Below are 18319 nucleotides of genomic sequence, written 5' to 3'. Positions count from 1 at the left end.
CCCCTTCAGGACTAGAGTGAGGGGGAGCAGAGCTGTGTGTGTAGATAAAGGAAGTCGGGTTGGAATGCCTTCCTAAAGAGGCAGGTTTTAGAAACAACTGAGCAGAAAGAAGCCAGCGAAGGATGCTGGGCTCCATCCTCGGCTGTTGAGAGTTGAGAAGATGAGCAGAAACCTTGGAGTTTGTGAGTCAAACTTGCAGCAGCCCTGACTCTTGAGTTTTTAGTGTAGAGTGCAAAGAACACAAACTAGTGTGACAAATGTCTTGGGCTTCAGGAGTGGACCAGAATCCAGATCTCTTGGTTCATTCCACCTACAAGAAGCTTCTGGAGCTCTGCTGTGGGCTGTAGGTTAATGGTTGGGAAGCCTGCAGCACCTCATCCAGGCCCGGGAGTTCTGACCAGCATTCAATTTCCATCACCAAAGACCAACTTTCTAGTTCTGCTTGGTGCCCAGCCAGCCTCTCCACAGTATCTATGAAATGCTCTGCTTTATTTTTGGTGAGGTACCCTGCCTAGCCAGGATAGCTCCAGACTAAACCTGTCTAGCCAGGATAGCTCCAGACTAAACCTGTAAGCTGAGATCTCCACAGTGACAATAAATGAAACTTTATGTCTGGCCCTGGGGGGGGAGGGTTCTTTTTTTGGTGCAGGCTCTAAAGAAAACAGCATTCCTGGGTGTGTTTTCTTTCACCAGGACAATTATCAACATAAGTTTCTAAGTGCGAGTGGGCGGGGTTCTGAGCAGGCTTCCAAGAGCACTGCTCCCTTTTCATGGGAAGTAGCTCCGGACACACAAAGCTGGGAAAGTCCTTCCCACATGGTTTTCCAAGGACCCTCGGCTTCTGCATCACCTTGTGAAGGTCGCTGTCCTTCCCTCCAACAGGCACACAGCATTCTAATCAGGTGAGTAACTCCAGGGAGTGCTACGGAGCCAGCTTGAATAGTCAAATCCTCCTGCAATTTGAGCCTCTGGTTTGGGGAGTTTGAAGAATCTCACACAGGCCTCTTACCTCAGTCTCTGGATTGCCGGGCTTACAAGAGTGAACCACTATGCTGTCTCAAAATCCACTTAGCTTATCCTTGTTTCATACAGACTTTGTCACCGTTTATTGACGAGTCGGTTTCTAGGTGCTGGGAACGCTTCCCTTGCCCACCCTTCGGACAACTGAACAAGTCTCTAAGACAAATAATTGGTTCACCTGTCTTGACCTCATGCTATCCTCAGTCCCATAAAACTGGCTGGCCAATTACTTTTAGTCTTCTACAGTAAAAAAAAGGGATATAAATACCAAGATTTTCCCCAAAAAACTCTCATCTCTGAACCAAGGATTAGTACAAATCAAAAGGAAGAGCCGGGCGCCCCAGCGTGGACCTGCTGTTCCCCGGGGCACCTCTACCCTCAGAAACAGCGCTCACAACACGTGCGTGCCACTCGCGCCCGGCCGCCCCACCAGTCCCGGCGTGCTACGCGTGGCACACGTGACCCGCCCCCTGCTATTGGCCGGGAGTGGGGAGGGGCGTGGCCGCTGTGGCGCGAGTCAACCCTAGCTTCCCTCCACTGCAGCCTGCGGTGGGAGCATCGCTGAGCCACCGGCGGCCGCAGCGTGCGGGTCGGAAGCTCAGCCTGGGCACCGCGCACGCGCCGGCAGCAGTGCGGGATAGCAGAGACCGCGGCAGGTGTGCCGGGGCATCCTCACGTGATCCGGGGGGCTGGGGCGGGGCCTTAGAGGCCACACCTCCTTAGGTCTCCCCCTACCCCCGAGGGTGAAAGGTGGGTAGACAGACTAAAGCTTCTGAAGGGTCTAGGAAGACCCCCCTCCCTAAATTCAGGGCATAGCTAGAATGCATGGAAATTGGGGAAACTGCCTCTCTCTTGGGGTGGAAGTTACCATGACAATAAGGGAGCCTGACACCCTGGAAAGAGAACTACGGAGATGAGCTGAGGGGTTCAGAATTCCTGTGGGCCCTTGATTCTAAATGGAAGGGATGGAGACGGGATAGATGAGCCCCTAGGTCCCGGGGTTCAGTCCTGGCCCCGCTCCAGAACCTTGGGAGGCTCACGCTCCTGGTTTCTTGTTCCTCGGGAAAACCGGCTGTCACTAGCTGCCAGCCACGAGGTGCGAGGCCTCTCCTCTACTGTGCCGCAGGATGGGTCCCTCAGGGCTGCTGGTGGCCCTAGCCTTGCACCTGGCAGTGTGCTCCCGTCCGCTCCGGGACTACTGCGTGCTGGGCGCCGGTCCTGCGGGCCTGCAGATGGCCGCCCTCCTGCATCGAGCCGGTAGGGACTACGAGGTATTCGAACGCGAGTCCGCACCAGGCAGCTTCTTCACTCGCTACCCGCGCCACCGCAAGCTCATCAGCATCAACAAGCGGCACACGGGCAAGGCCAACGCCGAGTTCAACCTCCGCCACGACTGGAACTCTCTGCTCAGCGACGACCCACACCTGCTTTTCAGACACTACTCGCAGGCTTACTTCCCCGACGCCAGCGACATGGTGCGCTACTTAGGTGACTTCGCGCAGCGCCTGGGGCTCCATGTGTTATACAACACAAACATCACCCATGTGACTCTGGACAAGGATCCACAAGCCTGGAACGGCCATTACTTCATTCTGACGGACCAGAAGAGCCAGGTTTACCAGTGCAGGTAAGGAGCCTCAGGACACAGCTAGATTGGCCTCGAGATTGGAAAGAATGAGAGAAAGGGGGCCCCAGTTATACTCCTTGCTCCCAATGGGGTTCACTGCCAAGCAGAACTTTTCTAAGGTGCGTCCTTACAAAGCTGTGGCTGAGTATGTTTGGGAAAATCTAGCAATTTATCCTCTAGGATTTGCCCGGCTCTATTGCCTTTACCATGATCCTCTGGTGTTGGATACTGCATGGGAGCATAGCTTGTACCCAGCAACCCATGTAGGCGGGTCCAGCCTGCATTTTCATCCACAGGATTCAAGTCCGAAAACCATGCAATCAAGTTATGAACCACACAGGTACACACATCTCATATTTTAAGCATGTTTGCAAGTTATGTTGGGCCATAACCATAGCTGTCCTGGATCCCATGTGGCCCAGAGACCACCGGTTGGACATATCCGATAGTTTCCTAAAATAATTGTCCCCAAAACCCATGCTGGGACAAGCAAGATAAAGTGTCCAGGGCCATTAGACACCTGCCAGGAGGATTTCAGAACAGAGCCGGAGCAACAGGGCCAGCAAGCATGGCTTCCAGACGCTGGTGTTGCCTTGCTTTGGTTTGGGAGATGTGATGTGGGTACCTCAAGCTTGTTCAATCATCACAAGAGACCTAGGGAAGATGTTCCCTGATACCCATTTAGCAGGCACAGAGCTGAGGCTCTGCTCTGAAGACCTTAATCAACAAGCTGTGTCTTACCACTAACGTGGTGGGGCTAAATTGGGCTGGGATTTTGCTGGTACCTAAGCCTGTGTCCCAGCTGCTACTCCATGTTCCCTTCCTGGCTGTCAGTTTCACTCCTGGCTCCAGACAAGGGTGCAGCTATTGTTCATCTGTTCTCGCAGCTCGGACTGGGACTCTTGGATTGTAGGTAGCTTCACTGTAGAAGGGAGTGAGGCACAGAGAGGAAAGAGGTTGGCAAACAAACATCCCTCGTGGCCAAACCATTCTGCTGCCTGCAAAATCCACCCATTATATTCCCCATCAGCATAGAGAGCAGAGCTGGGCGTGATGGCTCACGTGCCTGTAACCCCAGCATTAGGGAGACTGAGACAGGAGGATTGCCAGATCCAGGGCTAGCCCAGGCTACATATCAAGCTCACGTCTCAATAGGACTTTGGAAGCGGGCCCTTCTATGCTCAGATTGTAGCTCTCCTGCTTTGAAGAGTTCTGATGCCCAGAGCTGCAGGGCCCCATGTCTCCTCCCCCGTGAAGCTGGCCAGGGGATACCAGCTCAGGAGTGGGAAGATTGGGGAGTAAGTAAGATCTAGATAAATGGACTGGCACAGTGTGGGCAGACGATGTGTGTGCCAGGCTTGCCAGTTACGAGAGGAGCCTGAATGCCAGGGTAGAGTGCATCCCCCTGGGGAAAATTGACTTCATCCATCGCTGTATTAAAAATTAAAGGAGATGGTTTTGGTTTATCATAATATCAGTGAGCAATCTTAATCCCCAGTATGGTATCCTTCCAGGACAGCATGAAGGACTGTGACTAGCTTGGAGAGAGGCACAGTGGCGTGGGTCAGTAAATGGAAGAGTGAATGGGTGACCATCTGAGTGGGCGTGTCTTTGAGGAGCCTAGAATTGGGATGAGGCAAGGAGACCCACGCTGAGTGGCCGTACAACTGAAGAACTGAGTGGTCTTTCTGTGTCCCCACCTACAGCGTCCTGCTTGTAGCCACTGGTTTGGCAGTCCCCAAACTGGTTGACTTCCCTGGCTCTGAATATGTGGAAGGGTACGAGTCTGTGTCCGTGGATCCTGAAGACTTTGTGGGTCAGAATGTGTTGATCCTGGGCCATGGGAACTCAGCCTTCGAGACAGCAGAAAACATCTTGGGCGTCACTAACTTTGTCCACATGCTGAGCCGTTCCCGGGTTCGGCTCTCCTGGGCCACCCACTATGTTGGAGACGTCAGGTATGCTACAACCTGCTTCCATACTCTATGCCATCCTGTACTTATCTGTTTCTTGATACTATAAGAAAAGGCCTGTGGCTGAGTCCATGATTTCAGAGGCTAAGTCTAGCAGTATATTCCTCTCACCAGCATCCCATAGCAGGAAATTAGCATCACAGGAACAGGCACATATGTCAGACAGTCAGGTTGCATAACAGGATGGGAAGCCAGAACAAGGGGGAGGTCAGGCTTCCTTCTATAGGAAACCTCTACCTGGAACTTACAGGGCATCCCACCAGAACTGCTTCAATCTCTTCCGAGGGCATTACCCGGTGATCTGCCACTAGGCTCCACCTCTTAGGAATCCACTAGGCCACCACTGGGGCCTGGTGAGTGCTTGATTCCCACGTACCAAAGCACTGGGTACAGTCCCCAGCTCCACATAAGCAAGATGAGCTGACACACACCTGCAGTCTCAGCTCAGCACTCAGGTGGTAGAGGCTGGAGGATCAGAGTCCAAGGTCAGCCTTGGGTACTTAGTGAATTTGAGGCCACCTTGCACCTCATAGGACCTTATCTTTACAAAAAAAAAATGAAAAATGAAAAATGAAAAAAAATAGAACGGAAAGGAAAGTGAAGTTCATGACCTGCTGGTGTCACCTCTCTGGGGATTAAGCTTCCCTTGGGCTAGAAAGTCTCAACTGTAGGAGCTTCCCCGTCCTCAGTGCGCCAGGCAGCCCCCCTGATCCTTTCTTCTCTCGTCTGCTTATGGGGCCCCAGAGCCATCAACAATGGCCTGCTGGACACCTACCAGCTGAAATCGCTAGACGGGCTCCTGGAGTCCGACGTGGAGCATCTGGCCCTCGTGCGGGACAGCAAGGGAAAGCTCCACATCACCCTCAAGTTCCTCCTGGAGAACAGCAACCAGAGTGCCGACTCCATTCCGCTCCCCGAGGATGATAATGACAACTTTGCCATGCGGGTGGCCTACGACCGTGTCATCCGCTGCCTGGGCTGGAAGTTTGACTTCTCCATTTTCAACCAGTGAGTCTAAGTGGGGGTGGATGTGGGGGCCTCTCAGCAGTACCTTCAGACCTCCCTGCAGGTGTGGTAGGCTTCAGGAGAGCACCTCACGGATGCAGAAGGGGGGTGCCAGGGGCCTTGTCCTTAGCAGCTCTTGTCCCTAACAACCCTCCTCACTGGCAGGTCCCTCAGACTCTCCTCAGGGACTGAGTTCAGCAAGAAGTACCCACTGATCAAAGCCAGCTATGAATCTAAAGGAAGCCGGGGTCTCTTTATCTTGGGGACCGCCAGCCACTCGGTGGACTACCGGAAATCCGCTGGTGGCTTCATCCATGGATTCCGATACACAGGTAAGCCTGGCTGAAGGGTCACTGTCCGAGGGCTCCTGACTCCCGAAAGCATCAAAAGGATGTTGTCATGGTCTGGAGATCCACCTAGATGCAGCATGACGGTAGATACCTCTAAGGGGGGCTGTGACGTGCTCAGGCCCATGCAGTTAAATGGATGTTCAAGGAATGGGTAGTCTAAATGTGCCAGTCTCACATACAGGCTAAATAAGGTAGTATCCTTCACTGTGTATACCCATGAGGCAGCTCATGCACCCAGAGTGTGGGAACACCTCAGTGAAAGTTCTAATGGATTATTCCAATTCTTCATGTGAGACTTCCAGTAGTAAAAATGTCACTGTCTTAATTATGTTTGCCTGTAAAATACAAAAAAAAAAAAAAAAAGTTTTTTTAACTACTTTGTGTCTAGCACAGTGGCAGAGCATTTAGTCTCCCTGAAGCCCTATGTTCAAGGATCAAGAGGATGATGATGATGATGATGATTTGGTTATTGCATGAGAACAATCCCCAACCAGAAACTGATCCTTTGTGATGTTAAGGGAAAACAGAAACAGAAAGTGAAGAAAAGAAATAGATCGCTGCATGCTGAGTATCTTCTAGAATCTGAGCACATGGATCCCTAAAGAGCTACCAGCACCATGTGGTGGCTAGAAAGCCTTTTCTTCTCTTTTTTTATTATAATGTGTGTGTGTGTGTGTGTGTGTGTGTGTGTGTGTGTGTGTGTGTGTGTGTGTGTGTGTGTGTACATACACGTACATGTACACTCGCACATGTGTATAGAACAGGTACCATGGCATGAGGTCAGCTTGCAGGAGTCAGATTCTCCTTCCACCATGAGTTCTGGAGTTCAAACTCAAGTTCTTCAGCTTGCATACATAGCAAGCGCTTTGACCCACTGAGCATCTGGTCAGCACAGCCTTTGTTTTTTCCTGAGGAAACAGCTGAGGGCCACAGAGATTTGCTTGTGTTTGATTTGGTTTCTGGTTTTTAGAAGGCAGCCTCTCCTGCCCTTTTCTCCCCTCCATGGAGGAAGCAGTGGCCCAAAGCAGCTGAGTGGGCTGTTTAGATGTTACCCACATTCTGGGGTGGGGGGGGTCAGCTGCTACAGGCTTGGTATGGAGTTTGCTTGCAGGACGTGCTTTGCAGTCAGTGGATATAGGATCGAGTCTTTCTCCTGTTCCCAGGAATCCAGGGAAGCTTTCAGTCAGGGGCCTGAATGGTGTTGGTCTGTGTATCCGTAATCCCAATCCAGGGTCTACAGAGCTGAGGCCAGAGAGAGAAAAATGACCTGCAAGAGGTAGTGGTAGAAAAATATTCGGATCAGGCTGTGATAACCCAGGCTAGCCTCAAACTCCCAATCCTCCTGCCTCATTCTCCCTGGTTCTGAGATTACAGATGTGCACTACCACACCTGGTTTGTGCTTTGTTTTCTTCATGAAGGCAATAAGGCAAATGACATCAGATCAGAGGGGCCTCTGCACAGATCTTGATGCAAAGAATTATGTGCTTATTGTAGAAAAGTTGAAAAACACAAAACAGCACAAAATCTGTAATCACTTATTGGGGGGTCACACATGTGCCACCACATATGTGTCAGAGTCAGTTCTGGAGTCGGTTTTCTCCTTCCACTATGTAGAACCTGGGGATTTAACTCGGGAGTGATAGCAGGTCACGCCTGCCTGCCTGCCTGCCTGCCTGCCAGGCTGTCTTGCCAGCCAGATGAGTTTCTTTGTAGCAAAAAAAGTAAGAGGTGGTAGCAAACGTAGCATAGACTGATAGGTCCTCCTGCCCTTCTGTATGAGGAGATCGTGCCCCCCCCACCCCGCTTCCAGGCTAGAGTGGGCACTGTGGGGATGGCACTGCTGACTAATACTTGATAATTTGTCCTTGGTGCGCCTGGCAGGGAGCAGTGGTGAACTCATAAGCTCATCTGAGCAGCCCTGGAGATGAGCTGTCAGTCACCTCATTGGTATCTTTGGAAGCAAAAAGGTGTTACTGGGATATCCTAGCAGACTCACATCTCCTCAGGTGGTGGCACCTAGAGAAGTCCCTTTAGCCCATGGAGTGAGTGTCATATTGCCTGGCTACTGCCACAGCCAGACCCTAAGGACCTTGAGTCCACATCCTCCTGTTTCCATCTAGATAGATGGCTTGTGTCACCTCAGGCCTAGGGTTTACACTTCAATACCCTCTCTAGCTGGTGGGGAAGGCTACATAGTAAGTCCAAGGCCAGCTTGAGCAACTTAGACCCCTCTCTCTTTTTTTTTTAATTCGATATATTTTTTATTTACATTTCAAATGATTTCCCCTTTTCTGGCTCCCCACTCCCCGAAAGTCCCATAAGCCCTGTTCCCTCCCCCTGTTCCCCCATCTACCCCTTCCCACTTCCCTGTTCTGGTATTGCCCTGTACTGCTGCTCTGAGTCTTCATAACCAGGGGCCTGTTTTCTTAGACCCCCCTCAAAGGAAGGAAAGGGTTAGAAGGAAGCTTAGTGACAGAGCACTTGTCTAACATGCACGGGACCCCGGGTTCCTTCCACAGTACCAAAAGCACTGAGGAAATCTCACCGTTTTTCTAAGTTTGTTCCTTCGTGATTTCTCTTCCACTTCCTGGAAAGTCCCATGCCGCAGTATGCTGTCACCTGCTCTGCAAAGGTCTTGCATTCTCAAGATGCCAGGCCTGTTCCCCATTCCAGGCCCCACTAGTTTCAGCTCCTATAGCCTTGTAAATTCAGTTTGCCCACTGTCTCCTTTCTTATGAGCAGCTGGTTTGTAGCCCAGCCTCATTGCATTGGCGGGTTTTATTAACTTTGGAAGAACAAGTAATTGTGTTGGGCCATTCCACTATAGGTGGACCAGCCCTAGGGGGAAAGTACCTCACTGCTGGCTTGGGCAGAAGTTGCCTTCTACAAGACATCTCAGAACAAGACAGTGACAAGAAGATTTGGGCTGAGAGAGACAGAAGCCAGAATGTCCATGAGGCCTTAGAGATGACCTCCCAGGAGGATGCAAAGTTCTGTGTCAGGGTTGGACTCACCCAGTGTACAGGATGACAGTTGGCAGGGAAATGTCCATGTACAAATAGCTTCAAGCAAGGATAGACCACTCACACCCAAATCCACCCTACCCATACTCTGCCTGATACCCAAGAGACAGAATGGAGCAGGGTCCCTGATTGTATCTGACTATGAAGAAGGAATATTTGCCATCTGGCCTTGTATACTCTCTATATACTTTTATATATAGTCTACATATACTCTGTATACACTCTACATACATTCTGTATATACTCTGTATATATTCTATGTATACTCTATATACTGTATGTATAGTCTATGTATACTCTAAGTATACACTGTATATACTCTGTATACACTCTACATATACTCTGTATATACTCTATGTATATTCTGTATTTACTCTCCATATATTCTGTATATACTCTATGTATACTCTGTATATACTGTATATATACTCTACACATACTCTGTATATTCTCTATGTCTGTATATACTCTCCATAGACCTGTACTTTTAGCTCTCACTGACACTGTTCCCAGGCCTGGGCCTCTCTCCACTGAGCCAAGATAAAATCTTGGCCCTTCCTCCCTCTGGCCATTTCAGTACGTGCTGTCCACCGACTGCTGGAACATCGGTACCATGGTATCACCTGGCCGTCCACAGAGTACCCCATCACACAGCTCACCAGCTCCATCATTCGGCGTGTAAATGAGGCTTCTGGACCGTACCAGATGTTCAGTGTGCTGGCTGACATCATCCTGTTGAAGGAGTGAGTAGCCCTTCCCACTCCATCTCCCCCAAGGCTGCTTTACCCAAACACCCTGCCCTTGCTTCTGGTACCACTCTATGTGCTGAGTGGTCTGGTTGTTCCTGTGCAGAGGAGGCCTGCAAAGGCTAATCTATCCTGGCAAAGAAGCCAGTGAGGTAAATACCACAAGGTCTTCCAGTAAACCCTGGATTATAGGCACCTTACTGTATGGTTTGGGGAGTTATTTAAGCTCGCACTTTCTTGCCTCATCTACAGAATGAGCATAATTCCCTCGCAGCATTGAAGTGTGAAGATAAGAGTCCCCTCAGGCAAGGCCCTGCTTGGCCCTTTTAGATCAAATGATTTCTGTCAAGTCACAGGACAAACAGAGCCTGAGGATACAGTACAGGACTTGTCAGGAGAGAGCAAGGGAGGACTTTACAGAAGACAGGCAGGTGAGACACAGGTCAGAGGAGACTCCTGGGTCAGAGGACACCCCTTGATCCAAAGCCCCAGCTGCTCAACACCAAGTTCAGGAACACAGGGAGGCCAGGAGCTCAGCATGCCACCTTGCCTTGCCCTCAGCACCCCTTTCATGAGTGCCAGAGCTGTCTAGATCAGGTGCTCGTGCCAGGACCCAGGGCTCACTCTTAGTCCTGTTACCCACAATGGCCCAGCAGCCTCCCAGCATAGTCACTGCCCGCAGTAGCCACCAGCCATCCTTTTAAAGGGACAGTCATACTGTTGCCCCTGCCCGCACTCCCGACAGCTCCCCTTCCCCATCTCCTTAAGTACATTCACCCCATCCCTGCTTTACTGAGTCATGACCTCCCTGATCCCGTTACTCTTGTCTCTACCTACAGAGACCAGCTTCTCCCCCGACTTTCCCTCATCCTGGAACACCCTTGCCCCTGGCATGCTCTCAGGTTGAAGAGAGCTTTCTGGAACCTGCTCCAGATATTCCAGAAGGCACCGGTGCCACAGTGGTATTATAGGGTGGGAGATTCCTGGTCAGTCCACAGCGCTACACCTGTGGTGAACCTGCACTCCTCCCTGCTCCCACCCACAGGAACGCTACTACATTTGAGTACCTGGAGGAGTTCCCTATGCAGATGCTGGCCCAGCTGGAGATGCTCACAGGGAGGACGGCACAGCACGGGCTCTTTGTCGTCAACATGGAATATGGCAAAAACTTCTCTGGGCCTGAGAAAGACGTCTTCTATTATGACCGATCTGTGGCACACATAGAAGATGCCTGGTTGTCTAACTTCCTTCACCCTGTCATCTACTACTACAGACACCTCCCCACTGGTGAGCTACAGTCCACCCTCCCTGTGTTCAGCCTCTTCTGAGGGCTCTTCTTGGACCACCTCTGTCTATAAAGCAGTCACCACAAGGCCATTCAGAATTTCTGCAGTTGACAGAGGGCACCCAGGGTACCCGAGTAAGCCACACATGGTCTCTGGGCACTATGTAGTGAAAGGGTGCTGTCATGTTGTGGTGTCTCAGAGTGGGGAGAGGTACTGCGGGTGAGTTGTAAGAAGAATGGATGAGGGCGGGTGAAATGACTGAGTGGGTGGAGGTGCTTACACTGGAGGCCTGGGCACCTGGGTTCAATCCCTAGAACCCACTTAGAAGTGGGAGAAGAGAAGCGACTCCACACAGGCTCTGTGACAGCTGTGCCCATGCACACGGCAGTAATAATCAACCAGGCAAGGAAAGAACACGGTACAGAAATGCCAGGCCAAACTCACAGATCTTCACTCACATCACTTTGACCGTGGCCATTTTACTTAACCTCTCTGAGCTGAGTCTTGCTTTCTGGTCTACAAAATGGGATGACGATATTCAGTTCATACAGGATTGCAGGAGGATATACACGATTTGCCAACAGCCCAAGGGTACCATGCCCTTCAGTCAGAGCTTGAAAGGTCTCAGGTTGAAGAGGGTGCTCCGGACAGGAGCTTGGCACCACAGGGTAAGGAGGCTAGGGCAGGTTTGCCATGAGCCCAAGGCCAGCCTAGGCTATATAGTGATTGCCTGTCTCAGAGCTGAGTGTAGTGAGACACCCCTCTGTAATCTCAGCAACTGGAAAATAGAAGCAGCACAACCCCAGACTACTTGAGACCCTGTCCCAAAAAAAAGAAAGAGGTGGCCCAGCTGGGATTGTTCCCAAGGGCAGAGGCAGCTTCAGAAGGCGGAATGGGGAGTGCAGTTGTGTAGTCAGCAGCCCGAACACTGGCCAGCTAGGACTGGTCACCTCCTAGAGTCTGGTTTCCAGGGATGGTCAGTGTTGGTCCAGTGGCCTATGGGATGGGCACTTAGAGAGCAGGGTGAGTCTAGATGAACCCTTGTGCTCACTGGTCCATGTGAGCACTCAGAAACCACAGGCAGCAGCTCTAGTTCCTCTTCCTCCAGCTACATGAAGGTGGCTGGTAGCCAAGCTGACCACAGCCTGGCAGAAACACCACAGGAAGGCAATCATGAGAGAAGGGGGATGTGCCAGCATGAAGGACCTGACCCCGATGCCTCCCTCCTCCCACAGAGCAAGATATGCGGTTCCGTCCTGCACAGTGGCCCCTGCCTCGGCCTACGGCCATCCACCACATCGTGGAGGACTTCCTCACTGACTGGACAGCTCCAGTGGGACACATCCTCCCATTGAGGCGCTTCCTGGAAAACTGTCTGGACACAGATCTGCGTAGCTTTTATGCAGGTAACCAAGTTCCCAAGAGGGCAGCTGGTGGGGTGTATACCCTAGTGTTAGAGTGCTAGCACGCATGGGTTTGAGGCCTAGCACAGGAAAAGGAAAGGGAAAAGATGGCAGGAGAAAAGTAATGAAGGGCTAGAGACTACCAGAATTAGACAGTTTTGGAAAACAATGCAGATAAAAGTAATGTAAATTAAAAACGCTGAAAATGAGCTCAGTCTAAGGAGTTGGTGGATTAGACAGAGAGAGGTAAAGAGAGAATTGGTGAGTTGGAAGGCAGAACTGACAGCTAAATGCAAAGAGGGACCTAGGGCAAGAACTCAAATGATCTACAAGAGAAAGCCACAGAAACAAGCCAATCTTTTTGTCCTTTGAAACCCTTGGATGTTTTGAATCCAATGCTTTTTCTATTGTTGAGAGAATATGTCAAACAGCTGTCAAATGTCTGACACCATTCATACCAAGTCAAGTAAGAGACTGACTCCAGCCAATCAAAGAACATCCTGCCTTATCCTGAGTCTACTGTGTGACACCCCAGCCCTAATCATCTAAGTATCTTCCTATCGTGGTTAACCCACAGAGAGGAGCCAGAGCTGAGCACCTTTGCAGTTCCTACAGTCTGTGAGCAGCCAACCTTGACCATACAGACCCCTGAAATGCCTAGAAAAGAGAGCCCCGAGCTTCACACTGCCTACCCCTTCCCCAAGGCTTCAAGAGTCCACAAAAGACTCTTTTGTGGCATACTCCCACCCCAAGCCAAAGATCCCGCTGATGTGTCTGTCCTCCCAGCCTTTGTTGGGTGCCCTGAGCTGGGTGATGTGTTTCCCATCCTGACCATGCAGGATGTCGTCCAAAACTCCTGTCCAATACCTGAGTGGATATAACCAAATCTCATACTCACAGCCGGGGGCTTGGGGCCCCTAACTTTGGGGGATCTCATAATGAAATCTCAGTTAGAATTGGTGATTGCTGACACAACACATTGATGTCAGAATATGAAAATGTGTCTGTGAATGTTAAGTTTTTTCCCCCACAGATTGAATGTCTGTTTTATGTTATATTTATCATTGCCCCATGGATTTCTTTTCCCTCTCATTGGATTCCTAAATGGAAGACACAGTTTGCCACAGCATTTAGCTGCTGCATACAAGGCATTGTCTTCCTTATTCTGAATAGAAGAACTAGCACATTTTCACTTAAAGGAAATTCTTTATGGCTTCCCTTTGGCTTTCCCATCTTGTTGCATTTCTGTTCATAAGTGTTGAAGCCATTACTACACACGGTGAGATAAGACATCTTAGTGTGCTTTCCATTACTGTGATAAAACACCATGACCAGCAGTGTGGGGAGGAAAGGTTTACTCCTCCCTCTTACACTTCCAGGTCACAGTTCACTGTGAATGGAAGTCAGGAACTGAAGCATGGGTAATGAAGGAACACCCTTGCTGGCCTGTGCTCCCCATAGCTTGCTCAGACAGCTTTCTTATGCAACCCAGGACCACCTGCCCAGGGATGCCCAACCACAGTGAGCTGGGCACTCCCACACCAATCTCTAATCAAGAAAATGTCCCCACAGACTTGCCTACCAGAAATCAGATGGAGGCAACCCTGCAATTACTGTTCCCTCTTCAGCCAGCACGCCTTTCATCTCAGCAGTAGGGAGGCAAAGGAAAGTGGATGTTGAGTTTGAGGCCAGCCTGATCTACATTGTGGATTCCAGGGTAACCAAGGTTATGTAGAGAGACCCTGTCTTAAAAAATAAAATAAAACACAACAAAATAAAATAAAATAAAATGGGGCCCTCTTCCCAGATGACCCTACCCTGTGTCCAGCTGACAGAAAGCTAATCAGTACCTACGGGTTACCCAGCTCAAGGATATTATACCACTGGGATGGCGCTGCCGATGGTGATGTCTACTAAGTGTGTGTAGTATAGAGTAGGATCTACAACATGAAAACCAAGATGGCTACTAAGTAGAAAGTGGGTAGAAAGTGTAATATGTGGATCCCTAGGTCCCCAGCATTGCCCGGTTCCTCTCCATGCCTCCCTCCCCAGTCTGGCCTGACACCTTCTTTTCTCTTCGTATAGAGTCCTGTTTCCTGTTCACTCTCACACGCCAGAGGCTGCCGCCCTTTTGCCAGCAGGGATACCTGAGAATGCAGGGGCTCTCAAGCACGGAGAGCCTTCGACAACATGGTGTGGAAAGCAAGCTCCTGCAGGACTACACGGCCATGGAGAACAGCAGCAGGTGGCTTGGTGACCACTCCTCAGCTCCAAGACCTCTGACTCAATCCCTTGACAGCAACAAAGAGGAGCTCTGAGCTTCCTCTCCCAGACTATGGTGGCTGGTACCTCTCCGGGAAACCTATGCCAGGGAAACCTCTCTCCCACCTTTCAGGCTGCTCAGGACCATCCCATAGATAACAGATACCAGCACAGCCTGTAGAGTGCAGAAGGCTGGGATAAGGTCACATAGTGGTGTCCCTTCCTGTGCTGGCCCCTGGTGCTAGATGCAAGGTCAAGAGGAGGGTACCTTCTGTCAGGTCTGAGATACCTTCCACATGAGATGCCTTCCACATCCTGCTTGTGTCCAACTTGGACCATCACTAAGTAAGCACCGGGCTGGTCTTGTGTCACTGCTTCTAGGACCAACCAATCTCCTTTTCTTTCTGGTTCACTCTGAAGATGGGCTTGACTCTACCTGGGGAACATCTCAAAGCAGAAGGCCCCTCATTTCCATAGTGGGCATATCAGAGTGAAGGCTTAGAGTCTTCAGCAGCGGAGTAGACAGTCGGCATCTCTGCTCCCCAGCACGGCTATGGACCCCAACTCAGAAGCATCAACTATCTCCTGGTGTCTTCATCCAGGAGGCCTGCCCCTATGCCACCCTTTCTTCCCACACTGTCTCACTTTCCTTGGCACTGGCTCTCAGTAGTACTCCAGTCAGGATGGGCATCACAGGCCCAGAGGGCTGGTATGGAGCAGAGATAGGAACTCCTGCAAGGTCATCTGCCCAACTGGCTTCTGAGGAGCAGGGCACTCAGTGCTACCCTGTCCCCAGGATCACACTCCCAGGAATCAGCAGCTGGGTGTCCCTCTCCCACCTTGCTGCCTGGCATCCTGAGCCATGTTTTCCTTGAGACCTGCCTGAGCAGGTTTAAGGTGTTGCAGTGCCTGCTGCCTTGGGCATGGAAATGTTGACACTTGCCCAGCTCTGGGCTGCCCTGATGCTCCTCTCCTCTTCCTTGCCTTCCCTCCAGAGTCCACACTCAGCCAACAGAGTAACAAGAAGCCATGAGGAGAGCATTGCCCACACAGGCAGCATGATGATCACGCGATTTTCCGGAGCCCCAGAGTGCAGGTGCTGTTTGTCACCAGCCCTCTGAGTCTTCATGGAGGCCACTCAGAAGTCCAGGGACACAACCCAAAGCCCCTTTCTGGGATCATCCTCTTCATAGGACAGTCCTGGCTGGGTCCAAGCCCTCTCAGCCACCTGACCTGCCTGCAGTCATCTTCCTTTCTGTTGTACCAGGTCCTAACAGGACAATTCAACAACTTCATGTCACCAGGAGGAACTGTGTACCCCTGTACCTTGGCACAGGGCCAAACCTAAGTAAGTCATCATCCAAACCCAGGATGTCAGTGTTGCCATAGTTCACACAGATTGATTGGCAAGCCAAACTGGGACTCTGCCATCCCACCCTCTTCTCCAAGGCATTTCCAAATGAGTCTTTGATTTAGCACTACAAAATCGAATCCTGCTCCTTACATCTCGCCCTTCAGTCATGGAGGATGGCTGAGCCATTTGTTTGGTGCCTTAGCAAGTAGCTGACTGACACCCTTGTATAAGACATCTGCTGCTTCCTGTCATCTGCCAGATCATTGATTCCATCAAAATATCAGGCAGCCTTATTTGTTTTTAACACGGAGTATTCTGTTCTTGCTCAGTTGACTAGAGATGCCTTCTCCTTCCCCGCCCACAAGGATTCCATGTCCTGGCCTGGGACCTAGTATATAGCCCAGCCTGCACTTGGACTCCTGGTGATTCAACCTCTCAAGAATTGGTATTACAAGCTTGAATCATATAACCTTTTTTAAGATTTATTTTTACTTATGTGTACATGTATGTAGTTGTGTGTGGGTATGTGTACAAGAGTGCAGGTGCCCAGAGACCAGAAGAGGGTGTCAGAGCCCCTTAAAGCTAGAGTTACAGGAGGTTGAGAGCCACCATGTGTGGGGGCTGGGAGCTGAGCTCAGATCCTCTGGAAGAACAGTAAGTGTTGAACCAATTGCTCTGGGACCCTTCCCCATAACTAGTTTAAAGAAAAGATTAAAAATAAGGCACTTGGGAGGCAGAGGCAGGTGGATTTCTGAGTTTGAGGCCAGCCTGGTTTATAAAGTGAGTCCCAGGATAGTCAGGGCTATACAGAGAAACCCTGTCTTGAGGAAAAAAAATATATATAGGCAAGCTAGATATGATGCACGCCAATATCCTAGCATTAGGGTGGCCAAGGCAGGAGAACTGAGGTTTAAAGCTAGCCTGGCCTACATGGAGAGTTCCAGTATGTGCAACTTAAAAATATCCTATCTCGCTGGGTGACGCACGCCTGTAATCCCAGCACTCTGGGAGGCAGAGGCAGGCGGATTTCTGAGTTCAAGGCCAGCCTGGTCTACAGAGTGAGTTCCAGGACAGCCAAGGCTATACAGAGAAACCCTGTCTCCAAAAATCCAAATCCAAAAAAAAAAAAAAAAAAAAAAAAAAAAAATCCTATCTCAAAGAAGAAACTTAAAAAAGACAAAAATAACTGGGCATGGTGGTATATGCCTTTAATCTTAGCATGCCCAAAGCATAGGGTGGAGAATCTCTTGTGAATTCAAAGTCAGCCTGGTTAACACAGTAAATTCCAGGCCAGCTAGAGCTATATAATGAGACTCTCTCTCTCTCAATCAATAAGCAGTAATAATTAAGTGAGAGACAGGAAGAGGAGTTCTGTAACTTCTCATGGTCATCTCTTAAGGGGTACAGGGAAGGGCTGAGTATACTCCACACATGACACTGCATGTGATGTGGCACTGGATGAGAAGGGGCAGCAGCTGCTGAGAGCTGTGACGATAGGAAATCGCAGTGGCTCTGCTGGGACTGTGGGACAAGATTCTTTATGCCTCTTTTGATCAAATTTGTGTTTATTTTTCAAATGTGATTATATGCTACTGAAATAAAAATACATTTATTTTTAAACAATTTCTGCTGTTGACATTTGGGATGGCTAGGAAAGAGTAGACATGGGAGCCCTTGTCTGTGCTCTGCTGTACTGGTCCATGGGGTGACCGGAGTGATGGCACCCTAGAAAGACTCATTGGAGGGAAAGCAGCACCATGCAATACGCACTGGGTCCAAGCGTGCCCAGAGGCAGAGTAGATAGATACACTTGTAGCCCTCGCACCTGGGAGGTGGAAGGCAGAGACAGGAGGCTCAGAAGTTCAAGATCACCCTGGGAACAAAAGACATTTATTTATGTACTTTGTGCACATGAGTCCTCTGTCCGCGTGTACATGTACACCCCAGAAAAGAGCATCAGACAGGGGTGAGCTGCCATGTGGGTGCCCTTTGGAAGAGTAATGAGTACTTGTAACCACTGAGCCATCGTCTCTCCTGCTCCTATAAAAGACATCTTTAATCCCAGCCCTTGGGAGGCATAAGGAGAAGCAGGTGAGTTTCTCTGAGTTCAAGACCAACCTGGTCTACATACAGAGTTCTACAGCAACAGCTACATAATGAGATCCTGTCTCAAAACAAAAATCAAAACAATAAAACAGGATGTCCAGGCTAAGGATGTGAGGGCTGATGCGCTCCTCATGTGGAGTCTGAACTCACTGAGACAGCACAG

General features: G+C 50.2%; 1 protein-coding gene across 2 annotated transcripts; it reads left to right on the top strand.

Moving 5' to 3' along the window:
• Positions 1–1518: 1518 nt before the first annotated feature.
• On the top strand, positions 1519–17673 carry Foxred2 (FAD dependent oxidoreductase domain containing 2). Of its 2 annotated transcripts, none has more exons than XM_052160497.1 (9): positions 1519–1676; positions 2147–2647; positions 4354–4605; positions 5365–5628; positions 5791–5957; positions 9577–9742; positions 10791–11032; positions 12267–12437; positions 14520–17673. In XM_052160497.1, the coding sequence occupies exons 2-9, from the start codon at positions 2148–2150 to the stop codon at positions 14750–14752; spliced, it is 1995 nt and encodes a 664-aa protein (XP_052016457.1). In that variant the 5' UTR covers positions 1519–1676; position 2147; the 3' UTR covers positions 14753–17673. The 2 variants fall into 2 exon arrangements, with proteins under 2 accessions (XP_052016457.1, XP_052016458.1); XM_052160498.1 differs by having other exon boundaries at positions 1519–2647; positions 14520–14679; positions 15692–17673.
• The last annotated feature ends 646 nt before the right edge of the window (positions 17674–18319 follow it).

This window comes from Apodemus sylvaticus, chromosome 17 (assembly GCF_947179515.1).
Source record: "Apodemus sylvaticus chromosome 17, mApoSyl1.1, whole genome shotgun sequence".
NCBI classification, from domain to species: Eukaryota; Metazoa; Chordata; class Mammalia; order Rodentia; family Muridae; genus Apodemus; species Apodemus sylvaticus.
Note: the sequence above shows the minus strand (reverse complement) of the source record. Positions and strands in the feature narration are given on the sequence as shown.

Coding starts and splice junctions, on each gene's coding strand:
- Foxred2 (XM_052160497.1), top strand. CDS start 2,148: ATGGGTCCCTCAGGGCTGCTGGTGGCCCTAGCCTTGCACCTGGCAGTG. Junction 11,033..12,266: donor CTACAGACACCTCCCCACTG/GTGAGCTACAGT, acceptor CTCCTCCCACAG/AGCAAGATATGCGGTTCCGT. Junction 12,438..14,519: donor TCTGCGTAGCTTTTATGCAG/GTAACCAAGTTC, acceptor CTCTTCGTATAG/AGTCCTGTTTCCTGTTCACT.